This window comes from Vespula pensylvanica, chromosome 1, assembly GCF_014466175.1.
Source record: "Vespula pensylvanica isolate Volc-1 chromosome 1, ASM1446617v1, whole genome shotgun sequence".
Classification (NCBI taxonomy): domain Eukaryota; kingdom Metazoa; phylum Arthropoda; class Insecta; order Hymenoptera; family Vespidae; genus Vespula; species Vespula pensylvanica.
Window position 1 is genome coordinate 11,149,237 of NC_057685.1, and position 27,417 is coordinate 11,176,653.

Genomic DNA, 27,417 nt, shown 5'->3' on the forward strand with positions numbered 1-27,417 from the left:
TCTCTCTCTCCCCTTTCTTGTCTTTCTCTTCCCATCACAAGGGTTAAAACAAGGGAAATGTAGTAGATATCGAAGGGGTGGGCGAGGGTAACGGTGAGTCGACTGACGCGATCATAGCGGCGTTAGGCACGCGCACGACATGCGCATAGTATCCCTGTACGCGCATGTTTCTTCTCCGCAAAACGGATCGATGCTGGAAATAGCTCAGCCCGCAGGAGAGTACGAGGTGAGTCGCCTTCGCTTTCGGTACGAACTTCCTTGCATTTCGTTACCCGATCGACTCTTTTTCCAGAACGAGAAAAAGCTTCTTGGTGGTTGAAGTGTCGTCATCGTTTGCTTCATTCGATTACTTCTCTCTCTCTCTCTCTCTCTCTCTCTCTCTCTCTCTCTCTCTCACTATCTATCTACCTATCTATCTATCTCTATCATTCTCTTTCTTTCTTTCTCTCTCTTTTCACACACATTTTCTATTTGATCTTAGTTCCTTTTGCTTCCGGTTCAACATCGAGTGCGATCACATCATATTATTTTTCTTATTAACGTCGATATCAGAGGAAAGTTTATTGCGTGATGACGCGAAAAAAATGTGCACCCTATCGATGTGGCTGATGAGGCGCAACTCGTAAGTATCAACCATCGTATGTCTGTGCTTACGTATGCGTATATGTAGCTATGTATATGCTATGAGATCTTCTAGATTTTTTTCTCCATCTAGTCAGCTAGTCTTTCTCGATGGAACCATGAAACGTTCCGGGCTCGAGCCAGTGGATTGATCGCCGTCTCAGCAACCGCTGACGTCGAGGCATGCACCGTGTGTCATGCAGCATGTTAATCGTATCAACTCGCTGAGAGCTTCCACTTTCCGTCAATTATGTGTCACGAACCAAGCTCTTTCCTTGTTAGCCATACTACAAAACTCAAAGGTAGGAATTAGGCTTTCTTAGTTTTTAATTGTCCCATGTATAGATTCCAAGTCAATTTTATAATAATGAATGTGTTAGAGGATGATGAGTATAATCGACATAGCAACTATCGCCATCAAACTGATAATCATCATACCTCACATCAGAATTCATTATCATTATACTATTTCAATTTTATTCGCCTATCGCTCGATTGTAAAAATTCATGCTTTTCTTCTCAGTTACATCACGTAGAAGAGACATTCGATCGTTTTATATAAGTAAAGACCACCTCTAAATATAAGACGAAGTCGATTTTGTCGGTTCCTTTTTTTCCTCGTTCTTCCTGCCCTCATTCACATATATCTTTCGTCGAGATGATTCATGCTCATGAATGTTTACCGAAAGATGACGAAATTCGGCGGCATTTTTAATTTATAATCGACCATACAAGTTTCGTCGTTTTCATTTATATACATAACTCGTACAATTGGACGACAAGAAAAATAGAATTTGATGATAATCTTTATAAATACGAAATGTAGTTTTAATGTATCGGTAGAATTTATAAATTTACATCATTATGTAAATAAAATATATGGGTTGATTGTTAAAATTATTTAATTTAGTATTCTAAGTTCGACACAAATCAACGGGCAGTTGTAATCAATGGAATAGACACCCACACGTACCGTTTTAATTCGATATAAAAGCGTAGGTAATCTTTATTTTCAGTATTAAGGACGATGAATATAACGGACCTCATTTTTCGCCATTGTAAAATACGATGGAAGTACGACAAAATTATTGCGTAATTATTTACGTAGAACAAATAGTTCAATAATTAGTTTCATCATTGTAACGAGTAAGTAATCGAGTAAGTACGTATGAGAAGAGAATCGAGGGTAAGATTTTGATTGAGCAGAGTACGAAGATACCCGAGCTAGGCCCACTCGAGGATCGTCTTTTGTCTATGATGCAACGAATACACGTGATCGATACTTTCGATTCGTCTTGTAACGTGACACGCGCGATGGGAAAATTGAATTATTATATTTATTTCGTAGGTTACGAATAAAGCTGATGGATTCGAAAGTTTACGGGAAATGTTCAGGGTCATGAGTATTTCATTCGAATCTTGTATTAGAAAGCTTTAATTGATAATACACATCGAATTGAAGTAAATAAAAGAAAATTTTTAATTCGAAATTAACATCGAAAGATCTCGTTATTGCCACGGAGAAGTCACGATGCCCTTATTCTTCTTTCGTCTATCGATTCAGCTTTTCCGAGGCACGTGAACTTACGATGTTCGTTTACGTGTGTATGTGTCTTCATATAAATATGTGTTTGTAGGACTTAACTGAATGTGCGCCATCGTGCGAAGCGACTCTGTGACCCGTGTCGGTGCTTGTACTCATAAAAAGGGTTTGTTGGCACACAATATAAATTTTAACTTTACCATGTAATATCGAACGTGTTTTCATCTTCCACGAAGTTAATCCATTCGTTATAATGAAGTCGATCTATCAATTGCTTTTCTTCGTTCAACAACTCCGACACGTACGATGGAATGCGGAAACCAAATGAAATGATGAAGATTTTATTTAAAGGATCTTCCAAGTGCGAACTATCTAGAAATATTGATTATAGCTTACGATAAAATTTTGTTGTTTTGGCATAGTGATATTGAGATAGATCACGTCCCGAGATAAATTAAACGATCGTTTTAATGGCAGCTATCGAAAAAATTTGTTTACGATGAATTTCTAAAATTAGCTCGTAAACTTTCGAACAAGAATTTACTTCGTTATTTTAAAAGGAAACATATTGTATCTGTTCGATAATGAAATTCGAACAGTGTATTCGTGTACGTAGTTGTTATTAAAATTTAAATCCATCTGGCAGGTAAAGGTAATCTTATTAAATAATGTCAATAGAGAATGAGATTGTGTTTCGTATTTTCGTAGCGAACTCAGTTGAAATCTTCCAGCCGTTAGTGAGACTACGTTCTTGCTTCTTCAGTTTCTTTCGTTTCATTTTATTGTCGCTAACTGCGCGCTTGGATACGAAATAAGAAAGCTTTCGAGAGGTACGGCTATCGATCGACTTGTTCTATCGTTGACCATTCGATAACTCTCCGATAATTTTGTCGATTATCTTACCTTTTCAAATCAACTTTGATTACCTTACAACTAATCGTATAATTCGTAAACACGTCGTTCTCTTTATAATTTTCTCACGGAAGCCGATAATTAAATCAAAATTTGAAGATAAAATTTCGACGTACTCTAGTGGTTAATCCAGTGTTCCTTTCTGTCCTGAAAATATACGAACGAGCAACGTTGTTCAGACGAATGATAATATTATTCCTGGAAGAGCCAATATCGTTTATGACTTTGAGAAAATAATAATAAATAGTGAACTATTGTAAGCATGACGTTGTATAATCACTAATGAAGTTATTGATAAACGATTCTATCTTTTACCTTAACATTTTTTTTTTTTATGAAAAGTGGAACAAAAAAGAAAAAACAAAAAATTTTTTCGATTCATTGCAGAAGGCTCTCCCGCAAAACGGTAGGTCTTAGAGAATGCACAAGCTAGCCAAGGGATTAAAAAAGAAGAAAAAGTCGAAGAAAAGTAAGAAGGGCGAGGAGGAAGAGTTCGATCCGGAAGAACTCGAGCGTTACCGGCGTGAACGTGCGGAGCGAGCGGAGCGGGCCGAGCAGAAAGCCGAGGAATCTGGTGAACCGGCTGCGGCCGGCAATGCTGGCTCCGACGAATGGCGGAAGTTTGAGGCTTTGACAGCGGGTGTCGATTCGTTGTTAAAAAAGACCCAAGGTGATCTCGATCGTATCAAGTCGGTTTCGTTTTTCCAACGGAAGCCAGCGTTAGACGAAAAGAAGGCAGAGGAAGAGGAACGGGGCAAGGAAGAGAAAAATAAGAAATCTTCATCGAAGAAGTGGATTGGTTTCGACGAGGAAGGAAATCTTGTTGAAAAAGAGCCTGGTGAGGTTGGTGCAGTCGAAGGTGAACTTGGCAAAGCGAGTGGAAAGCCGTTTGTCAGTGAAAACGGTTTTGTCGAGGTTCCAGACGACGAGGATGAACAAGAGGATTCAGCAGACGAGGATATCTTCGATACGACCTACGTCGACGTCCTTCAAAATATCGACGTTCAATTAGCCTATATACCTGATAGTCCTGTAAAGGAAGATTTAGACGACGATCCTTTCGATACTACTAACGCTGAGAAAGTACTCAAAACAGTCGATAAGAAGGGTAACAAGTTAGTCAGTCTTGGTAATGCTGTTGAAATTCTCTCCGGTAGGATCGATCATGTGAGTACATGTAAATTACCGCCTAAAAGTAAAAAGAAATCAGTAGTACAACAGGATTTATTGTTGGACGATTTTGATGAGATCGAAAGTGGAATTATTCCCGAAGGTGTTGCTGAGCCAATAGAAGTTGAGAAATCACTTTTAGACGACGATTCCGATTTACCGGATATACCAGTTGATCTAACGACATTACCTCCGGTATTACCGAAACCTGTCACGCCTGTAAACACGCAAGAAATTGAAATAATCGCAACCGAAACAAAAGAATCTATTGACATCACAGAATTTGAATTGCTTAAGGAAAAGACGATTTTGGAGGAGATTCCTGATTTGGATGATGCTGAATTTGATTTAAACGAACCCGTCGACAATCCGATCCGCCTCGAGGAAGCCGAAGATCCATTTGGTGAAAAAGAACCACAAGCTAAGGATTTCCAAAGCGAGATCATCGAGGCTAGCTTCGAAGTAGCAACATTTGTCGACGAAGAGGATCCTTTTGACACTACTTTCGCCGATAATATATTACCTGGCAAGACTGAACTCAAGTTCATTGAGAAAGAATTAGAGGATTTACCAGTGTCTACGGTTTCTATATCGCTTACTGATCCAGCTGGCTTAAATAGGGACTACGAGACAGGCTTACCCAAATCCGAGGAAAGTAGTAATGTAACTAAAAAGGATTTGTTAAGTAGTTCGACGAGTGATTTGAATTTGATCGACCCACCCATCGCACCACTCGAAGAACTTACATATGTCGATCCTTTCGACACATCAGCGATCAAGGAACTACCACCAGGTAAAACAGAATTGAAATTTCTTGAAAGAGAACTTCTCGGTGAACAGGCAAAAACTGATAGTATTCTCGAGGACGACGACGATTTTGATCCTAGAAAAGAAACACCACCGGCGACTCCTATTGCGAAGCCTCCTCTAAGGCCAACTCCACCAGTTTTTTCAGTCAAGCTTGAATTTAAAGTCAACTTCGAAATAGAAGAAGAAGAAGAACAGATTGCTGATAACATACCGAATAATCGTGGACGAAAAGCTTCGAGACCAGAAGTGATCGAACTACCAATTACAAAAAGCGTTGCTTTTGAATTACCGACACCTTCAAATCGACCTGATCTTCTAGCAACTACAGACGAAGAGAAATCGTTACCCTCGAAACCTTTAACACCATACTATACGCAAAAATCAATCGAAGAGGTTTTACCAACTGAAGACGAGGCAATTGATGTCGATCCCTTCGACACCAGTTTTGTAGCTAAAGTTACTCCTGGGAAAACGGAACTCAAGCTTATCGAGTCGGAATTGTTGGAACAAGAACCAAAGTTATCTCACAGTGTCAGTGATCACGAAATTGATTCCAGATCTCAGAGCGAAGCAACCAGAAGACAAAGCGATTTCACCGCTACTTCATTGAGGCCTAGCAATTTAGAATTTACTCAGGTATCCAATCCATTGAAAGAAATAATTGAAGCGAATTTAAAAAAGCAGGAATTCACTAGACGCGAAAGTTTGCTCGATGCCGAAGTAGAAGTCGATGCAAAGCCTCTCACGCCACGAGTTGAGACGAAAACTATTGAAGAAGAAGAAATTTCTTATGTGGATCCTTTCGACACTTCCATCGCCACCAATATTTTACCTGGAAAGGCAGAACTCAAAGTTTTAGAAAGCGAACTGGAGCAAATAACCGAACAAGTACGCCCGAATCCTATCAGTTTAAGTTCAATTGTTGCACCGTCAGTACCGGATGCAGAAGATTTTAATCCAAGAGCCGGTGAAGTGCCAGAATCGAAAGATTTTCTATGCACAGACGACCAAGATCCAGGTGCAAAAGTATTGACGCCTCTTCAATCCAAAAACATTGCTTTAGGAGACGATATAGATCCATTTGATACAAGCTTTGCTACGATTGGACCAGGAAAAACAGAGCTGAAGATCCTTGAATCTGAACTGATGCAATAACCTTGAAAACAACATATTATTAATCCTTCGGATCATTCGGACGCTAATTGATCGGTTTAAACCTGATTAATATTTTCACTTGTTATTTTACGAATTTAATCAAGATGGATTCCAAAGGTGGAAATCCTTTCCTAATGGACGACTACACGTCCGAGCCGGATAACTCGGTTGCCGGTCAACAAGAATTGAATCCTTTCTTGGAATCTTTCACAGATACGACAACTTCGGAACACGGAGAAAATCCATTTTTAAATATCACTAGTGATCAATCTTATCAAGCTCCGGTGAATGTAGAATCAACGAATCCTTTTGCGTCCTTTTGCGAAGAAAATATATTTAATCTATCAGAGAGCACAAAAGAAGAAGAAGAAGAAAAGATTAGTGAACCTACACAGGCAGCACCTATACAAGCTAAGAATGGGAAACCACCACCATCGAGACCTCCACCGCCCAGGCCACAACCACCTGCACCACCGAAAAACACAAAAGATCTTATCTTATCGGTTACAGGAGCAATGGATGCTACTTCTAATCATCTTTTGGATCGACTGCAAGCTACAAGAACTCCAAGTCCAACTTTGATGCATTCACCTTCACCAACACCGGAACATAGTTTTGCCGATTTCCTAGATGTTGATGGAAATGTACCGGATTTAATACCTTATGATAATGAAGCCGCAGAAGCGCCAAAAAGTAGTCAAGACATTTTAGATTTATTCGACGCTCCAAACACAGACACAACGGCCACAGCAAACTTTTCAGTAGATACTACGGACTTGATTACTGACGTAGCAGTGACGAGTGCTACTCAAGAGAATCCATTCGTTAGCATAACTGATCAGGAAATTGAATCGGCTGCTCCGGCGGAAGGTGCTTTCAGTTCTTATTATCCAGAAGCTGCTTCAGTCAGCGTAGAAAAGAGAGGATCGGTATCCTCCGCGATGGCTTTCCCTATCGAAGAAACAGAAAAACAGGCAGCCGTTGATCTAGATTTTCCAACGGAAACATCGGTCCCTACAGACCAACTAACCTCAGTAACGACTGCCGAATTATTTTCCACAGCAACGACCGAACAAATTTCCACGACAGTCGAGTCTCCCTTCTTCTCCATATCTGACAGCACAAGCACGACACAATATGGGGTGACGGAAACATCAGCCACATCAACAACGCAACAGACCAGCCAACCTATATTTTCAATGACAGATACCCAACAAAACGTTTTCTCTTCCGATCTCCTAGGTGATTTTGATGAACCTACTAAGGAAGTGGGTGGATTGATCTCAACTAGTCCGATACCAGCTGCAGAATATCCCGGAACTGATACGCAATTGGATAATTTCGCTGCTACGACTAAAGCCATCGAAAGTACCGGTGATGCATTCGATGCTTTTGCATCGAAGTTCGATAAAGCAGCTGAGCCAGAAACAAATGCAGATCCATTCTTGGATGCTTTTGGTAATACTGGACCTACAGCGATGGATACGTCCAGTGACGGTACGATTTAATTACATTTAATCACAGTTAATAACGTTAAAATATAAATAATCAAAAATTATAATATATTGATCTAGTATGGGGAGACTCGTCAGGTGGTGGAGATACTGGAGTTACTGGATTTGAAGAAAACGATGGTTTTGATTCTTTCTTAAGCATGACAGCACCACCACAACCGGAAAGTAAAATGAAACGAGCAGATTCTGGCGACTCGGACGAAGGTCCTGATTTCAGTGTTTTCATAAAGTAAGTTAACATTTGATGTGATTATCTGGTTTTCGATTTGATATTTTCTAATTTGACTTATTATTTGATCTTTATTTTTAGACCAAAAGAAGGAGATCAACTTACTCAGCCTGAAGTTGGACCAGTACCAGCTTTAGCGCCGCCACCAAAGAGTCCACAAAATGCCGCGTACGCTGATTCATCATCACGGTTTAATCCCTTTGATAAAACAGGTGGATTTGCCCAAGAAGCTGTAGTTCCCACAGAGACAGCTCAACCTGAAATAACAAGAACAGATTCCCAGGCAAGTTTTAGCTATTGATTTTATGACGCTTATATTAAACTATAATTCTTATATTAAAAATTTCTAAAAGACATTTATAATGTTCAATAAATTATTTTGTTAGGAAACACCACCGACTCCGTTGTTTGACGAAGACGTGAGTCAACCTTTGGAAGATTTTCCACGAGTTACGTACACTGGTGACGGCTGGGAAATGCAGTTACGTCAACCAAACAAAAAGAAGATCACTGGACAACGGTTCTGGAAAAAGATATTCGTGAAACTAGTTTATCAGGGTGATAATCCAGTTCTTCAGTTGTTTAATGGCAAAGACGATAAAGATCCGTTCCAAGAGCTACCTCTTTTGGCTTGTTATTCTGTTTCGGATATCGGAGCTCAACAATTCGACCAATTTGGAAAAATATTCACGGTGAAGTTGCAATATATTTTTTACAAGGAACGACCTGGAGTACGACCTGGACAGGTTACTAAAGCCGAACGACTGACAAATAAACTTAGTCAGTTCGCTGCATATGCAATTCAAGGTGATTATCAGGGTGTTAAAGAGTTTGGTAGCGATTTGAAGAAGTTAGGTCTTCCCGTCGAACACGCAGCTCAGGTAAATAAATCATCATTTGTTGACATTTGATGATCTTATCGTACTAAAAAGTAATAACTATAGTTATTGATTATAATCTTCAGATATCTCAATTGTTTAAACTCGGCTCGCAAAATTACGAAGACATGAAAACATTCTCTTGCGCCATTGAAGAGGCTCTTTTCAGGCTATCGGCTCACAGAGATAGAGCACTTAGTTATAAGATGGAAGAAGTTCAAATAACAGTGGTTGATGAAATATACGTCGAGCAAAGTGCCGAGGGTCACGTAGATAAACAAATAGCTCGTGTTCGTCTTTTCTTCTTGGGTTTCTTGTCCGGTAATTTTAATTTTCTCCTTTTAGCCTTATATGTATATCATCTATCTGACCTGCAACAATGATTAGGTATGCCCGATGTTGAGTTGGGAATAAACGATATGTGGCGTCAGGGTAAAGAAGTAGTCGGAAGGCATGATATTATTCCTGTTGTGACTGAAGAATGGATCCGTTTAGAAAATGTCGAATTTCATGCTTGTGTTCAACAAGACGAATACGAGAAGTCAAGGATCATAAAGTACATACGGTTTTAATGTATTTGCTATATTCTTATCGTTACTTGCAATTAACTAAAATTAATAAATCAATAGATTTTTTATACATTTTACTCATATTTAATATGACTACTATCTAACTTTATACTAATCGATATTTAAAGGTTCAAGCCTCCTGATGCATGTTATATCGAATTAATGAGATTTCGAGTAAGACCGCCTAAAAACAGAGAATTACCGCTTCAATTGAAAGCTGTAATGTGCGTTACTGGTAACAAGGTAAAGTAAATTGATGCGTTGTTGCAAATTAATGCACGCTAGACTTTAAAATCGTTTATGTGAATAATAACTAATTAATTCATCAATTTAAAATATTACTTAAAATGTCGTTTGCTCTTTTGTCAAAAAAGAAACTAATAAACATATCGATCATTAGGTGGAATTAAGAGCAGACATATTGGTACCGGGATTTGCCTCTAGAAAACTCGGGCAAATTCCTTGCGAGGACGTAATGGTGCGTTTCCCGATTCCAGAGTGTTGGATCTATCTGTTTAGGGTAGAGAAACACTTTAGATATGGTTCGGTAAAATCAGCGCATAGAAGAACCGGTAAGATCAAAGGGATCGAAAGATTTTTGGGAGCTGTAGATACGTTAGAACCTCAGCTGATGGAAGTTACATCTGGACAAGCCAAATACGAGCATCAACACCGTGCTATTGTATGGAGAATGCCTAGATTGCCTAAAGAAGGACAAGGTAAAATAACGATGATTAACAAAATTTCATAATTAATTTTTTCGTCGTCATAATTATTCTTTTCATATTCATTAAGGTGCATACACAACGCACCAATTGGTTTGTCGCATGGCTCTAACTTCTTACGACCAAATCCCGGAAAATCTTGCCGAGTACTGTTACGTCGAATTCACTATGCCAGCTACTCAAGTTTCGCACACTACAGCGAGGAGCGTCAGTCTTCAAAATAGCGACAGTGATGCTCCCCCAGAAAAATACGTTCGTAATTTATCGCGGCACGAGTATAGGTAAGACTATTATTTCTCTCTTTCGCTGTCTTTTTTTTTTTCCTTTTTTTTTTGAAGAAAGATTGAAGTCACAAACGATGATCGCTTTCACACACACAAAAAAAAAATGTTCGAAATGTAATAAATTTTTCTATCCTTTCTTTAGAGTTGGTATCGAGCACACACAAGGCGAGGGACCAGGAGCGTACGTGACAGCTACGCTAACAAAGAAAATTCCTGAAACAACGCCAGAAACTCACAGTGAAGTTTCGGATACACCGGCTGAATCCGATTCCGACTCTTCGGAGTAAGTTTCTAGGTGTGAATTCTTCGAGGTCGCACGAGGTGATCGTTCTTCTCGAGTGTATGATAGTACTGTATTAACGATATCGTATGTCTATGAAATAACTGAAGAAGTATTCTATAACTGATCGACGAAGCGTTACTCGATGACTCTAGTCGCTCGTGTTACGTCGAATACTGACTTCGCTATTGTACTTATTGCAAATTTGCCTGTATAAGAAAAGAGAAGGACGTGTAAATCGGTACAGGCTGTTTCGTAAGTTAAATATTATACCTCGGGATTCGCACGGGAAATAATATAATATCAGTTCCAATGAAAATATCCGATAAATAACGACACGACTACGAAATAACAGGAAAGAATATAATGACAAGCAAAGTAACACATCTTTCGAGCAACCGTAAGCGTTAAAACATTCTTTTTGTGTTTCGAAAAAGAAAATCCGAATATGTATTGTCTGTTCGTTTAAATTCATTATTTCTGTATTAGCTCACGAAACGCCTTGCATCTATTTACACGCACAACGTAGTAGATAATGAACTAATAAGTATGAAAAAAATTAATTTAAGAGACGACAATACTGCTGTTTTGTTCAGCTTAGCTTGCTAAGTCGTAGAACACTTGCGGTGGAAGGCTTTGATAATCGCTTCATGTTTCAAAGACTGAATGATATTAAAAGAATTATAAAAGATTTGATGAAAGTTTCTAATTGTTGTTAATAACGATGATAGTTCTTTTTCTAATTAAAAACAAAATTCTATCAATGATACGCAAGCAATGATACAGAGAATAAAATTCTAGCAAAAATTACATAATTGCAGAAACAAATATAAGTTCTAATTATCCCAAACTATAAATAAATTCAAAAGCAGCATTTATAATTTAAACTTAATTATCTATTGAGATTATTTTAATATGTTTATTAAAAGACAAAAATGTAAAGCGTGCTAGTCATTATCTTGTCAAATAATCTGAATAGAATATTTCCATTTAGATGTACATATACATATATAATTCTTTAATGCATATTTTTTTGTTATGTTATCATTATGTTTTATACATCGCTACATCGAGATAACGATCAGAATGGAATATTTATCGAGTGAAAAGATATAAGGCTCGTTATATAATATTTGTGATCGTTCGCGTAACTTATTCTAGCTTACAATTAGTATAAAAAAAATGATTGTTATCTGGTCACTAGTTGCTTACATTTAGTAGATTGCAAAAATTGATGATCATTCATCAAATTTCTTGCATGTAGAGATCGAACGGAAAGAGATGTAGAGATGTAGAGAAGAAAGAAAATCTAATTTGATTACGATTCTCATGGGTACAGGAAGAAGTTTATCAGAAAATATTTTCGATTTAAGATAATATTTAAAACTTACATCGTTGCATAAAATAATAAGTCAATGAAAGATAAAAAGAGCTAGAATAATTTCGCATAAAAACAATTCAGTTCCTACGAATAACTACAATTACCAAAAATTCTTTTTACTCGTTTTTAAAATGAAACGAAAGATATTAGTATCGTAAGTCTTAGCTGAAATCATCCTAGATGATTTTTAAAAATTATTTTTTCATTCGTCGTGTTCATTAGAAAGAAGAATGTGACTAACAAGATAACGAGAGCTAATGAAGACTTTAATTGCCATTAAATACGCCAATCGTGAGAAACGTATCTAACTTGAATTTTAACATTGGATCTGGACATGACGCATATATAATTATAGTATTCGTGAGTTAACAATGAAAAGCATAGAATCGTAATAATTGCAAAGGTATCGACAATTCAATGGTGCATCGCAAGTTTACGCGTGAAAAAAAACGTTTATGTGAACAAATTTGCAGTGATAAAGATATAATACTGCAATACATTAGCAATACGAACAAATATATATATATATAGATAGATATAAATTATATAATAAATACTTAAACACGCGAATAACTCTTAAAGATAATGTGCGTAAGTATTTTAAAAGTTTAAACATTAAGATATAAGAGCATAAGCTTCCGTTATCTCGTTATACTTCGTTTACATTAAACGTTACTACAATTGGTAAGAATTGCTAGAGTTTCGGAAAAGAGCTGAACCTAAAAAAAAAAAAAATTAAATTAAATAGAATGTTCAAAAGGAATACCATCTATGAGATTTGTGAAGATGTAAGAAGATTCGATAAGTGTAACGATTCCAAATGTAAGTTTAATAGGTATATAAGATATCAGTACTTAAATTAGTCATGTAAGTTTCAGTTATTTTATCGACTTTTTTGTTTACGCATTTTCTTCCCTCAGTGGAAGACAGGAAGAGTGCACTCTAGTCCCTAGTTTGTAAGGAAGACACTGACGATGAGAAGTGTCAATTCGCCAGAGATACATTTATCGATAAGTCTACACTATAAGATTAAATTAAGTGTAATGTGTTTCCAAAGGAATATGCCAATTAAATCGTAGATTAATAGACGTAATAATAATTTAATCGTCGTTGCTCTGATCGTTATTAGAATTATATTTCTTTTTTTTTTCGTTGAATGTATCTATTTGCAATGAATTTTCTTTGAGGACATGAGTTTACTCTTACGTTAGTTTTAATCGTAATTTGTATTTATTTATAGAAAAAAAACAACGAAGCAAAATCTGTCAATGCGAACATAATAAAAATTTAAAAACTTTAAAAAAGATAAAATTAGAAAAGCAGAACGTGATAACGATGAAGTGTTCTGAAGTCTTTGAAACTAAAACGAACAAAGCCTTTCAATCAATAGTGTGAAGGTCTGTTTGTGTTGGTACCTTAAACGGATTTTGGGCGAGTTTCTATTGTGGAAGCTTGCACCAAGATATGTTATTTCCAGCTCGTGATCTCAAATACGCGTAATTGCACTTTAGTGCGATCCAGAATGGCGTTCTAAAGGAACAAAAAAAAGTAATTAAAACAATTATATGATGCATGTATAGCTCTTATGTTAGCGAGAATGTTAATTAGTATATACGCGTAGTATTCGCGTGTTCATGATAATTTTCACAAAGAAAGAGAGAGAGAGAGAGAGAAAGAGAGAAAGAGAGAGAGAGAGAGAGAGAGAGAGAAAGAGAGAGAGAGAGAGAGAGAGAGAGAGAGAGTGAGAGAAAGAGAGAGTAAAAAATTAATAACCGTAGATTTTAAGTTTAGATACGAGGAGGTAGTGGACAATCCGACGAAGACATTGAACTTTGTTTGGAATATACTCTTTTTCCGCATCTACGTATTATTTTTAAATCGCAATCCAGAATTTTTCGACAGAGAAAAAATGAACAAATAATTAAAGACAGTCATCATAGTTAGTCGAATCGTTTCGAGACATTCTTATATTTCTTTGTATTTTCTTTATAATTTAATTTCAATCAAGAAACACGGATTCAAAGTGAAGTGACGTTTGATCGCCACCTCCGTCGTCTTAGCTTTAAAAAATGTCATGTGTACACTTCGATTAATCCTTCCTTATTCTCCTAAAGAAAGGAGATGTAATTTATTTGCATGCGAGTCTTTAATATGGTAGATAATAAGTATGACAATGACAATGATGATAATGATGATGGTAATGATAACGTTGACGTTATTGATCCCACCATCGCAAAGAAATTAAATATAAGAGAGCACATTAAACCAAGCGTCATAATTGTTCTGTACAATCTATTTTCTATGACGAATTAGACAGGAAAATTCGTGAAAACATAAAGATAAAAGCCTATCATACAAAAATAATTTCAATATCGATATTAAACGAAGTAACTATGTCACTCCATTGGTAGAAAAAGAATACTAAAATATAATGGAATCGAAAGAAATTTATTCGAATTTTCAACACGATGAACTTCGACTTTCTTTCTTCAAATTCTTTCGATAAAGAAACACGAAGTATAATCGAAATTTTAAGAAGGCTACGCTTTCCCGAAACGAAAACGATTTTTATTCCTATTCGTTCGTCTTAAAACCCGTTGTAATTTACGTTAACGCGTATCGTTACAACACGACGACGACGACGACAACTGTGTTACGTCTATGAACGCTAAACATACCTATCGCGATATGAAAGTACATATTTAACATAAAGAAATAGCAATGACCTCATTGCGATGTCGAAGATCGATCGTTCGTCGATTTGTACGACGAGTAACGATTTTCAGATTATTCAGATCTTAGGGCTACTAAATGCATAGTTTCAAGTCGAACACCGTGATTAGTACTTACCTACATCTCTTCGCATTTAATAAGAAATTTCAAGAAACAGATGAATTAAAAAAAAGAGAAAAAAAATAAGAAAGAAAAGAGAATTGCAGTAAGAAAGAGCAAGCTATGAAAAGTTCTACGCATATAGTTTTTCGCATTGGATAAATCAAGGCCGACGAACATGAAGGAGGATGACGACATCGGAGTTAAAGTTGATTTTGAAAAGAATTCGTTTAGTATGGCATCGTCACGCGGCAACGCTCATAAAAATGCGCGCGAACATTTGAAAGTGCTTTTAAAGGTGATAAGATCTATTAAAAACGACGGACGACGAGAGAGAACCAAAACTTGTCCTCCGAAGAATTCTAATCGTCCGGAATAAAAGAGAAACAACTGTATCTATCTAGTCGCTGATCTGTAACTTATATAAATAATTATACATATAACTGTTACGTATGAAAACCTTAATGTATGACTATATTATATATGTATATGTATATGTACGTACGATTTAATTGTATTCTAAACGCAGCTGTAACCGTGTCACGTTATAAAAAAAAAAGGGAGAAGAAAAAGAAGAAGATACGCACGTACCAAAGAAGAAAGGGAAAACGAAATATATTTCGTCGTGTATCATAAATCCCAACGAAGCGACTTCGGAGAAAAAACATAAAGGGAAGTAAAGAGAGATATAAAGTGAGGGGACAAAAAATATAGAGCGAGTGCAACACTGTTAGCCAATTGTATCATTGATAAATTCTATGTATCGATAAATAATATAACATTGTTTAAGCGATAGAGACGAAATGATTCCTTTCTTCTCTCCTCGGCGCGAGCTATCTCTTAATCGTTGAGTCGGTTTATTCAGTTTACTTTACAAGTCTTTTTTATATTCGTTGATGCAACTAGCACGTGTACACCATGTATTATCATGTATACTATATATAACGTGTATTAGCACACAACTATAGAACTGCATAGTGAGTTCTAACGTGCTTTGCTTCAAATTATCTCAACGAGAGAAGAAAAAACAATAATTTCCATGCCAACGCTGATCGTTTGTTCTTATTTGGATCTAGAACCTTACGTAACTTTTTTTATTTAACAGACATGTAAATCTCTCGTAGTAATAAATAATGACTAAACCGGACCTCCGAACATACACTCAACTGCACAGATCAACCATCACGCTAATTTAACCTCGACCTTCCAAAAACTGACTTCCTGCTTTATGAAACCTCTCGTAAGTAACATTCGTATTGTATATTTCTGGCCGATCGATTGGTAATGACTTTTGGCAGCTTACCTGAGAATACCTAAACTTCGTTACGTCATACGATATACAATCCGATAGTCGATCTTTATTGTTGCTAAAAGGAAGCACGTTTCCGTTTCCCTGGTAGTGCATAGCCACTACATTCAGTAAACAAGTATTACCTACGATATACCTATATATTTGAATAACAATTTCTCAATTCGAAATAGATTAATATCTTTCATCCATAAACGTTACTAGTGCTAGTGATATTCGATTTATTTATGTAACGTCTACGTACTATCATATCTAAATTCTAAAAGATACGAGTTTATCTATGAGATAAAAAATTAAACAACTTGACAAAGTGGAAGTTAGATAGTCTCTCAGATTCTATCCCAATAAAAATAAGATTTTAATTTAGTCCAGACCAGCTCGTATATCAGAATAAAAGGGTTGGGTAGATACGCTACTGCTAAAGTCGATTGCTGCTGATGCAAGAGCAAAAGAGAGAGAAATAAAAACTCTTGAACGTGAAGCTAGAGCGTCGGCGCCGTGCGCTCGATAATGCTTCCCGAGTCCTAAGAGACCTGCCTGGCATCGACTGTCGACGTTACCACCTCCACTGACAACTCCACCTCCACTAGGGAAGCTCTACTCTGACCAACCGCCACCATCAGCAGCACCGCCACCTCTACCGACGCCAGCACGGCTCAGCTGTTTCTGTTTACCAAACAAAGGAGCCAGTTCAACGGTGGACCGCGAACTGCGCGCTCGTGTTCGCGCGTCAGACGTTAGTTCCTTCTCCTTGTTGTCGTTGTCGTAACAATTTTGTGCATTTCGTGATCACATGAAAAGCTAATCGCTATCTCTCTCTCTTTCTCTCTCTCTCTCTCTTTCTTTTTCTTTGTGTATAAATATATATATATATATATATATATATATATATATATCTTTCGAGTAAAGTATATCACGCTTTTGAAATCGCTGCTGATGCGTTCCTATCGTGCGGTCAGTGAGGAAGAAGAAGAAGAAGAAGGTTAGGAAGAAGAGGAAGAGGGGAGGAGATTTGAGGATCGAAGGGCAACCGAAGAGGAAGACATAGCAGTGAGTAGAGCAGGAATGTGCGTACTAAAAATAAAATGGTCCAGGGACAAGTCGAGCGAGTTCTTCTTGTTCTTCTTCTTCCTGCTTAGTCCTTGACCTAATTTCCAAAGTTACCTCATCTGTCCGTAACTCTTCCGTGTATTTCGAGCTGTTTGGACACATCGATGACCTCGATAATTACAGGATAGATTTTCTGGTTTAGAAAAGCAAACGTTCGAATGATGCAAAGAAAATAAAGCTGTAATTAAGTTTGAGATAACAATTAGATGTCTGTTAGGTTATACTAGACGATAGAATGTCATATTGAAATTGCTATCGACGTTACTTTGACACCTTTCTTAGGTATCAAAACACAGCTCCTATCTCATAATCAATTCTTCCAGGAAACATTGCACGATATAATAGATAGAAGTAGCTGGTTAAACTCTAGTTCGTGATCGAAGTCGCTTTAACAGGGATCGGAGAGACGGTCGACCTTAGATTGTAGACTATATGTGAGGGACGGTGAACGTGGGCTGTTTTACAGTTAGAGGAGCACTCTTTTTTTTGCATGATCGCTCACATACACACACACACACACACACACACACATGCATGCACGTACGCACGTACGCACGCATGCACGCATACGCACATATTTAAAGAGATATTGTACGTACGAACATTGCAACACGCACTGATTCTCGTGAATACGAACAAGAGATGAACGAGGAGAGAAGGGAAATATCGTGACAAAGTTATTTTTCGATCGGTTCTGATCGGTTTTCTCCCGGCCAGGCATCTGATTTTAGATTGCAGCTACGAAGTGGAGCTGCAATTGAAAGAGAGAGAGAGAGAGAGAGAGAGAGAGAGAAAGAGATACGCTTGATCAACAAAAAACAAGGAAATCTTTTGCTCTCGTAACGCTCGATCGATCTCAATTGTCCTTTCTCTTTCTCTTTTTCTTAATCCTTTGATAAGGAATTATAGATCGTACAATTTTTTTCGTATAGATTGAAAGAAGAAGAAAAAAAATAAAAGTAAAAGACGTTGCGGATATGTACCTAGGGTAGAAAAGAAAGAAGTAGAAAAGGGATAGAGCGAAGGGTTGAGAAACAGCAGAAGAGAGAAAGGCATCGTTCGATATTCTCGACGGGAGGAAGCGTGTGCGCTTTAACAGTTTGCGCAGCGATCGGTGAGCGTGGCTCCGTTCCTCTACGTTATGTCTATGTCTCTCTCTCTTTCTCTGTTTCTCTCTCTCTCTCTCTCTCTCTATCTCTATCTCTCTCTTTCTCTCTTAATATATTGGTATCTCTCTCTTTTACTTACTGTATCTTGTCGTATGTCACTCGTGTTTCGCTCTCCGAGTATATTACGTAATCGCGATTTACGAGCTTATCAGCTGCGAAGCGGACGGCCTCTCCATCTGTATCTATCTCCTTCTTTTTTGCTCGAAAGAAAATGCGTTTGAATTTCGCACGAATGAATACCGAGAGACAAAGAGACAATTGCGTCGTACGTATTGTGCATATACGTAGCCTCTCTCTCTTTTTCTCTCGGCCACGAGGACAGACAGGCGGAAAGAGAGAGAGAGAGAGAGAGAGAGAGAGGCAACAAGGTCGAGAGAGAAACCAAGTATATAGTCATTGTGTTCGATGTTCATCCGTTTTCTTCTTCGTCTTCGTTTTCTTTAAGACATTAATGATGATATCACGCCATTAAGTTTATTCCCGCGAATTTTCCTCGACTTTGAAATCAAAACGTTCGTTCCCTTAGTGTTAGTGTTCACTAATTTGTTACTTAAATAATATATTAGTAGTGAATAATTTCTTCCTTATTTTCAATGTCTCGTTAAGTACGCCGTTCACAAGTGTTTGATATATGTGTGTATTTACGTATTATACGATGAAATTTTTCTAATTCATTAACGAACAACATTTATCAAGCTTCGGGAAAATAAAAAAAAAATTGCATATTTTTGCCGAGAACAAAGATTTTGATAATTCAAGTACAAAGCTCAAGGATAAAACAATTCCGTTTTATAGGTGCTTTTAACGAGTAGTTTTATGATATACGAGTCATCTTATTTTTGTCTTCCAAGATGAACATGAATATGAAGATGAACGGCTTGCTTTTATTCTTGACAAAAAAAAATGATAAGAATAAAGTTGCCTTTTGAACGGAATTAGTTTCCGAAGTTCGATGATACATCTCCAACAGGTTTTTTTCATAGTCATCCGGAGTCTGATCCCTTACGCCAGTTTCTCCTTTAGTGAGGCGTACAATGTACCGATAATAACTCCTGAACGTAGTCTAATCTCCTATTTGTCGACGATTATGTTAGATTCCCGAAACAGACCGCAACGACGTTGATTGGGTTACGTATTCGGTTAGATGGAAATTCTGTTTAGACGCACGAAAGACGGAGAGTTAACGTTTACAGGAGGTATTTAGCACGTTGTTACTAAAAATATACACCGTTCCGGCCAGTATCGTGACATTATGCGAGTCTTCGATCGTCAAGTGGGAGTGAACGTTTGTTTCTTTCATTTCTAAGTTTATGCTAATCCTAAAGACGATCATGCGAATGCGTATTTTCTTCTACTTCTATTCCTTATTTGAGTCTAAATTATTCATGATGTTCGACCGTGAGAGGATACGTAGATACATTTTATTCGTTTCGATATACGCATGTATGCGTATTTAACATACCGATTATTTAAAACGCATATATCATTTATCATTTGTCTATGTAAATAGTGTGATAAATAATTTTATTTATGCGCTAACTTGATGTATTTATGGATGTATGACAGAGAAAAGAAAAAAAAAATTTATAGACCACGGGTGTAGAGTTTAATTTTTAAATATTAGTACGTATATTTGTACGTCAACATTTTTCAACGTGTGACGTGACAAGAAAAATGAAAAAGAAAACGAAGTTATTTTTCTTACCAATATCAATTTTACACTTATCTGAATAAATAAAATTCTGCCAATCAACTTCTTTCAAATAAAAATCAATAAATAATTCTTATTTTACTATTGAACACTTGTTCAATAGTAAATCCGAAATGGAACGTTATCGATCGATTGTGACATTGCGATATAAATAATATACGGAGTATACGACTTTTATATCGTCACAGCTTCTACCAGATAACGATCGACGTCGTACCGTGTCGAAAGTACAGCTTCGATAAGAATTCTTGATAAAAATCGTGATTCTTTATCATCGTTCGTTCAGTCGTATGATTTTATTTGTTTTCTTTTTTTTCACTATGTAATTTTAATTAAAAATCGATAATTTCGCGTGTCTATTTCACTGTGTCAACATTATTATTATCGACTTCGTTGAATTAGAAATTCTGAATGAATCAACTATAATTAGCAGAAGTGTAATATTGTCAATTTAGTCCAGTCCAAGTTTAAAGAGCGATTCTCTCGAATATAGACCCGCTCGTCCTAGTTTCACTTTTGACTTCTTGTAACTCTTTCGTTTATCAGGTACGAACTTTTCGTTTGAAACTATAATTAAAAAATGAACAAACGATATCTGTCAATATTTTTTAAATTATTTCTCATTCGATTAACGAGCTCAGTTGATAGAGGTCTATATAATTGCTTTCTATGATAGATAATAAAAATATAAAAACGAATTAACGAAACGGTTAAGGCGTTAGTATATCACAAACTTAACGACCGAATTTGACACATTCTTCTTCTCGTTTTTTATCCTACAAAAAGTAGGCGACATTCTTACGATCGTATTATTCCGTTCATAAAGAAATCCCACGGAGATTATTAGAATGTACTAAAATGACAGTGAAAGTTGTCTGCCAAAGTTGTTGTAAGCATCGAAGTCTCGTGCAATGCTTGTGTAACCTTTAAATCACGGCATCTTAGAAACTCTCGAGCGTGACCGTCGTAGTTGTCATCTTGCTCAAGAATCCTATAAATTTCTTCTCTATCAATCTTAAAACGGTAGGAACTTTTGGTTTCCTCGGATAAACGAATGGAAACGAGAAATTACGCGATTTACGTTTGAAAATTGCATTGAAATATTTTATTTACCTCTCTATATCTTTCTCTCTATTTGCGAAGAACACGAAATACTACAAATCTCTGTGGATTGCATGTGCCATAGTTCGAGCAACTTTCATTTTCAAAAGATTTTTATCCTGAAACCATGCGGTTATTAGCGTCATCAGACTCTTCCTTTTTTACGTAAGATACAGTTCGTTGGTTTCGTCTACAAAATGATAAAAAAAGACAACGAATCTTTTCACGAAATAATCGGAATTGATGTTCGTTCTATCGAGAAAACACATGGATAAAGTTCGAGTCTCTAGATAACTCTTACTTATAAGAATATAATTATCTCTTCTTTTTTCTTCTCTTTTTTTTACACTTCGTGTGTTCTATTTGAAACTCTCTTAAAATCGGGAAACGTGTGGTCGTCGGTGAAAGTCGGACATTGATAATTATTCTGTTCTTTCTTTCTAACTGCAATCCTCAGTGTTTTAAAACGGAAACCAATAACGACTAACGTTAAAGGTCCTTTCATTTGAAATTAACGATTCGTACATGCGGTGTATTCGTTAAAATGTGTCGATAGTGCAACGAGCCGGTACGAGTTGAATAGTAATGCATTTTTGTTTAGGAACGATGCAACGAGGCGAATATACGTGTATGTGCGCGCGTATGCTGCGCCTCGTTCTGCTAGGCTTGGCTAGTTAGAAGCAGCATGGAGAGAGATACAACGCGGCCATCGTAGAATGGCAGAGCCGTAAAGCCGGAGCAGAGAAAGTTAATTTCGCATGGCCGTTGAACCGATATCGCGATTACGTAGGGGAGTCGAGAGAAGTAACACATTGACGGTTATAGCGAGTTTAGCGAGTCTAGTTGCTGCTTGCTTTAATATCTACAAAATGATCATTTGTTAATTTGATCGATTGATGAATAGTAATACAATATATATATGTGTGTGTGTGTAACCAATGAAGCATCATGTCATTATATATAAATACTCGGCGATAATTAGATAAAATAAATATCGTTTAATCGAGATTTATCGATAGAAAAATATGAACTATCTTTCTTTTTTAACTACTTATGGATCTTATTGAATTTCATGATTTACGATATGAACGTTTGAATTTTTTTTCTATTCATGCTAAACTGTATAATATTTTGTGATCGTATGAAGCGGAAGACATGATGATAAGATTGCACACGTCGAAGAACAGATGCGAAACTTTCCTTGGATTCATATCGCATTGGTGAATTTTCAAATAATCCGCCTTTCAAATATAGTGATATTGAAGTCCCGAGTCGATCCAATAATATTAAACGATCAGAGAGAGAACGTTTCAAATACCGCAATCTTCCCGATATCTTCTCCTTATTCGCACAATTTCAAAAGAACGGTGTCATATGTTATTCGACGAGATAATTAAATCACGGTTTATATCGTTATTTTGTGAAATACGTCGTCCTAATACATCGACCTTTGATAACGGTTCTCCTATTCTCTCGAACAAAATAGATTTCAAGACGGGCAAGTGAAAAATGACACGATTCGTTCGTGGAACACTCGGCGTTGCGTGATTTCAAACAGCAGCCGGTACAAATGAGAGCATAAATACTCGGAACGTAGTGCGAGCAACGATTTACACGTCGTTCAAACGTTCAATTTGATTCTACGGAAGGAAAAACGAAAGAAAAATGAAAGGAAAACACGAGTAAGAACACTTCAAAAAGCAGAGCCGAGACGTTCGTCATGATCGCTTGTAGTTCTTTGGAAATCTATACTTTCGAGAAAAAATTCTTTTAGATATGTTTGTGTATGGGATGTTTCATTGAGTACTTGAATTATCTTCGTTATTTTAAATGATACAAAACAATGTTTCGAGAAATCCTAATTTGATTTAAACATAGAGAGCAACAGTTCGATGAACGGAAAGTGTTACTTTTTGTGAAGATCATCGATATTTTTTTGTATATAGTTATTGTTTCGAATAGAAAGCTAAACGAGAAATAATAATAGTCGAAATTTTAGCATTCGGAGAAATCTCTAGAAACGATCAACGCTATATGACGAAATGTACGTTGAAGTTTCGTTAGCAGCAGTAGCAATAAAGCTATCCTTCCGAGACGATGCGTAATCAAAACGACTAATTAATATTTATCGATCGTAAGATATGTCTTAGCAACTTAGCTGAAAGGAATTACGTGTAAATGAAAATTAGTATATATGTATTTATTATATACATTTTATACTCGCTATACAGATGTGCATAGATATAATCGTTCAAGAACAATCTGGAAAGTATCGCTAAATATAAATCACTCGATGCAATCGATGCAGAAAAATAGAAAATGATCGCACTTATGATATTTTTCTCTTTAAACTTTATTTTACTTAACTTTTATGTCTCTACTCTTACGTATATGGTTACTATCTCTTATTATTTATATTTAATTTAAAAATATTATTTTATTCCATTTTTTGTTAATTCTTAAATTTTATGCTTGACATTATTTACGTTTCTTATCAACTTTAATTCCATTTCTTTGCATATATTCAGTTTTAATTCGTATTTTGTAATCATTTCATTCTTATTTGTCTAATAATTTCATACATATAGATAAATATATCTCTCTTTCTCTTTTTTCTCGTTCACCTCACAGAAAGAGATATATCGATTTTCTATAAATTTTCTCGAAGGGACAGAAAGGTAAGATTCACGTGTTTCGTACTCCACGATACTCACACTCTATGCATCGTTTCGATGCGGGTTGTCTAGTTAAAAAGAAAAAAGAGAGAAAGAGATAAAAGATTTTCTCGCGTGGGCGAATGGCGTACCTTCGTTCTGAGCTCTCTGACGATGTCGGAAACCGGTACCCGTTTCTCTCGAGAGCTGTGCAAAAAGACAATGGAGTGACCTTAGGAGCTCGAATATGGTCAAACCAGATTTTACATCTTTGCCGTTGCCCTCGAGGGTACACGCCTGGACCACAGAACTTTTCTTTTTGTTGATATGTCGTTTCTGTCAGGGTCATTTCTCATCGTCTATGCAACAATGTATTATAAATATTCGTTCCTATATAATCTGGAGTTAAAATAGTTTCGGTTAAAGTTCATTTCGTCAGACATGTATGAGATTTCATCTAATTTCTACTTAGTTCTAATTAATCTACATTGATCTTTCATTTATCCATTTACTAATTGAAAATATTAATCACGTAATCGAAACATGAAGGGTAAGAAAAGGATAATATTAGATCAGTATTTTACACTGAATTTTTTATTTGTTAATCTTTTAGTGATATTTTACGGATTACACACACGATCACATTATATTTAATATAAAATTTGTAATATATCATTTTTAATATCCTTTGCGACTCGTTTCAAAACAGAAATATGGTATATAGTAGAAATATGATATATAGTCTTCATAACTTAGCATTGGAATGTGAATTAGGGTTAATGCATTGTCTCGAGAAGAATGTTAACTCGATTTTATTGAGGGATTCATCTATTTCGGTCTGTCATGAGATTCAGCTGTATGAAAGAAATTCAGAAATGAAATTGCAGCTATCTGCGACACATACATACATACATACATACATAACGTAATACACGCGTAAATCGCGTTAAAAGTAAATTAATTATCGCTGGAAATGTACTCGTTCATTCCTGTTAATGAAAGAGATGGCAAATAAAAACGCAACTCTTTTCATTGGAAGGACTACATAGTATGAATCACCGAATCAAGGGCAAGTTCAGGTATCCTTGATAGCAAATAAAGATGATTCATAATTTTAAAAACATCCTAAAGATGTATAATTTAACGAATAACGAAGATATATCTTAATCATTTATTTGTTTAACTATTAATATCTTTTATAATGTGGAAAAATACCTAAGATAATAATACGAATCACTCGCGTAGTTATCGATCAACCAATGGCGTCATCTTACTCTTCAAGGCTAACTTATACAACAACGATAATCAGAAATACTTTGTTAGTGTTTACAAAAAAAAAAAAAAATATTATCTTTTCTTACCTATCCATTCGATAACGTTATAACGTGTTAGTAAGACGATCTATACAGATGTTTTCTTGCTTTAGTAAATTCCTTTGTTAGGTTTGTCTTTTCGAATTTTGTTTTACTTGGTTCGATCGATGTCGTCATCGTCACAAATGGATTTTGTCTTCGACACCTACCTCGTTCGTTTAATCCTTTCAACGCATCTTTTGATTTTCTTACGTCAGGTCACGCATAAAACGTTTCTAAAAGCATACCTTATATTTACATTTACTTCCTGTATTTGTATGTAATAAGGAAGCTTCTCCAAGAAAAATGATGGATTTTAAAACATATTAAAATGAAAATAAACATTTAATACTTGACAGTAGGCTTTTATGTCTATTATTCTATGTCTAGAAAAAATTTTGCTTAACTTCGCATTGCACTTAATTCGATCGGATCATCCTTATTTGATGTATAATGAAAATTGTGTATTTTGTTATCACCAAGTTATAATAAATGGCTTTCAAATTGTGAAAGGATTTAAAGAAACGTCTATTAAATTTTCTAATTTCATTAGAATAAAATGTATATGTATGAAAACAGCACATTTTTTTTACAAAAAAAAAAAGATATTACCTCGATACCTCTTCGATAAATTTGAAAAGCATAAATCCAAATTGGACGATTCTTGTTCTTTGTCTATTTTTCTTTGTTTCTCTCTTGAATGTCTTATCGAAAGAATCTGAACTAAAAACATGTCTTTTTGGGCTTCTTTCAGAATGTTGTAAGAATGCCGTCGCTGTTGGAAGCCTTAGAGCTCAAGTACGGTAGCTCGACAACAGAATGCTCGTTGACGGACGACGAAGGAGAATCTGGCTCACCGAAAGCAGCTCTTTCAGTCAGCATCTTCATTCCAAAAAAATCACCACGTCACACGGTACCGGCATTGTTGGTCCTGCAGGATTGCGATATCGAGTGTGCCGGTAATGATGATGAAAAACTACGTAACAAGTGTAAAAACGTTGAGGAATTGGATCTGGCACAGAACAAACTCTCGCAATGGACCGAGGTCTTTGGTATACTTCAACACATGCCCAAGATCAAGTTCGTTAATCTTAGCTTCAACTGTCTCGCCGAGGTGTTGGAGATCAAGCATGGCAATTACGATCTACTAAGGAATCTTGTATTGAACGGCACCAGAGTCTCCTGGTCGACGGTTCAAGGCTTGATACGTTTGCTACGTAATCTTGAAGAACTTCATTTGTCCTTGAACGAGTATAAAACTGTCGATTTAGATTATCGAAAGGTAGAGAACGTTAACAGATCGTTAAAGAAGTTACACTTCACTGGCAATCCAGTTGAAGTTTGGAACGAGATATCGAAGTTAGGCTACGTTTTCCCGAATCTGGAAAGTCTCGTTTTAGCCGAATGTCCAATTAGGTCTCTTGGACTTGAAGAAAATCGTAATTTACCTAATGATCGTGAAGATCTTCGAAGGCAAAATGAGGATTCGGAAAATTGTACGCAAGATAACGAGAATATGAATAACGTCGATGTCGAAGGACGTACGTCGGTTGACGAGACGGGCAAACACATTATCACGGAGAACAAAGTCAGCTACGATAGGTCGGAATCGGAATCAGAGTCCAGTGGTAATAAGGTCCCATCACCTCACGATCCTTTCAGAATGCTTAGGTTCTTAAATATGAATGGAACATTGTTGGGAACTTGGGACGAAGTCGAAAGACTTTCGAGATTTCCTGCATTGAAATCTTTAAGAATTCACAGCTGTCCCTTATTCGAAGTAAGTAACACCTGGGAATGATCTTTCTTTTTTTCTTTTTTTCTTAGGTCTTCATTCTTTTCTTCTGATTTTATCACAGAAGATAACTATCCGTAGGAACAGATAAACGAGTTAAATATCTTTTATTCTCTATTTTCTTTGTTTATCTCACAGAGTCCTCGAGAATACACGGAACACGAAAGACGTCAGTTGTTAATAGCAAGACTTCCCAATGTCGAGACTTTGAATGGTGGTGGAGTGATCTCGTCTCAAGAACGCGAGGACGCTGAAAGAGCCTTTATTCGTTACTACATGGACAAACCGGAAGCTGATAGACCAGAAAGGTAAC

The 27,417-nt window shown here is 36.4% G+C and overlaps 3 protein-coding genes across 8 annotated transcripts in view; 2 read left to right on the forward strand and 1 right to left on the reverse strand.

The window, feature by feature from the left end:
• Nucleotides 1-8,187, reverse strand: part of LOC122633581 (protein PALS1) — a 66,998-nt gene extending 58,811 nt beyond the window's left edge. For 4 of the 6 annotated variants that reach the window (XM_043821624.1, XM_043821615.1, XM_043821632.1 and 1 more), the window contains exon 1: nucleotides 8,060-8,187. The gene's annotated coding sequence lies outside the window, so the exon portion shown is untranslated. The remainder of the gene's footprint in view (nucleotides 1-8,059) is intronic. The other 2 variants (XM_043821699.1, XM_043821691.1) reach the window with 2 other exon arrangements.
• Nucleotides 244-15,698, forward strand: LOC122633099. The gene is made up of 13 exons (XM_043820644.1): nucleotides 244-622; nucleotides 716-923; nucleotides 3,464-6,209; nucleotides 6,260-7,708; nucleotides 7,786-7,954; nucleotides 8,036-8,237; nucleotides 8,341-8,835; nucleotides 8,919-9,153; nucleotides 9,220-9,388; nucleotides 9,530-9,644; nucleotides 9,802-10,120; nucleotides 10,197-10,407; nucleotides 10,553-15,698. Exons 3-13 carry the CDS (start codon nucleotides 3,497-3,499, stop codon nucleotides 10,695-10,697), a joined length of 6,222 nt encoding a protein of 2,073 aa, XP_043676579.1. The 5' UTR covers nucleotides 244-622; nucleotides 716-923; nucleotides 3,464-3,496; the 3' UTR covers nucleotides 10,698-15,698.
• A 1,138-nt stretch (nucleotides 15,699-16,836) lies between these two features.
• The window catches only part of LOC122633640 (tubulin-specific chaperone cofactor E-like protein), a 17,560-nt gene continuing 6,979 nt past the window's right edge, over nucleotides 16,837-27,417 (forward strand). Inside the window, exons 1-3 of the mRNA XM_043821757.1 lie at nucleotides 16,837-17,262; nucleotides 26,064-27,089; nucleotides 27,243-27,412. Coding sequence (XP_043677692.1) covers nucleotides 26,076-27,089; nucleotides 27,243-27,412 — 1,184 coding nt within the window. The 5' untranslated portion in view covers nucleotides 16,837-17,262; nucleotides 26,064-26,075. The remainder of the gene's footprint in view (nucleotides 17,263-26,063; nucleotides 27,090-27,242; nucleotides 27,413-27,417) is intronic.

What these genes read in the sequence shown, in the direction of transcription:
- LOC122633099 (XM_043820644.1), top strand. Translation starts at nt 3,497, where the DNA reads ATGCACAAGCTAGCCAAGGGATTAAAAAAGAAGAAAAAGTCGAAGAAA. An exon ending in GATTTCAGTGTTTTCATAAA is followed by an intron (nt 7,955 to 8,035) that starts GTAAGTTAACAT and finishes CTTTATTTTTAG; the next exon opens with ACCAAAAGAAGGAGATCAAC. An exon ending in TTATCGCGGCACGAGTATAG is followed by an intron (nt 10,408 to 10,552) that starts GTAAGACTATTA and finishes TCCTTTCTTTAG; the next exon opens with AGTTGGTATCGAGCACACAC.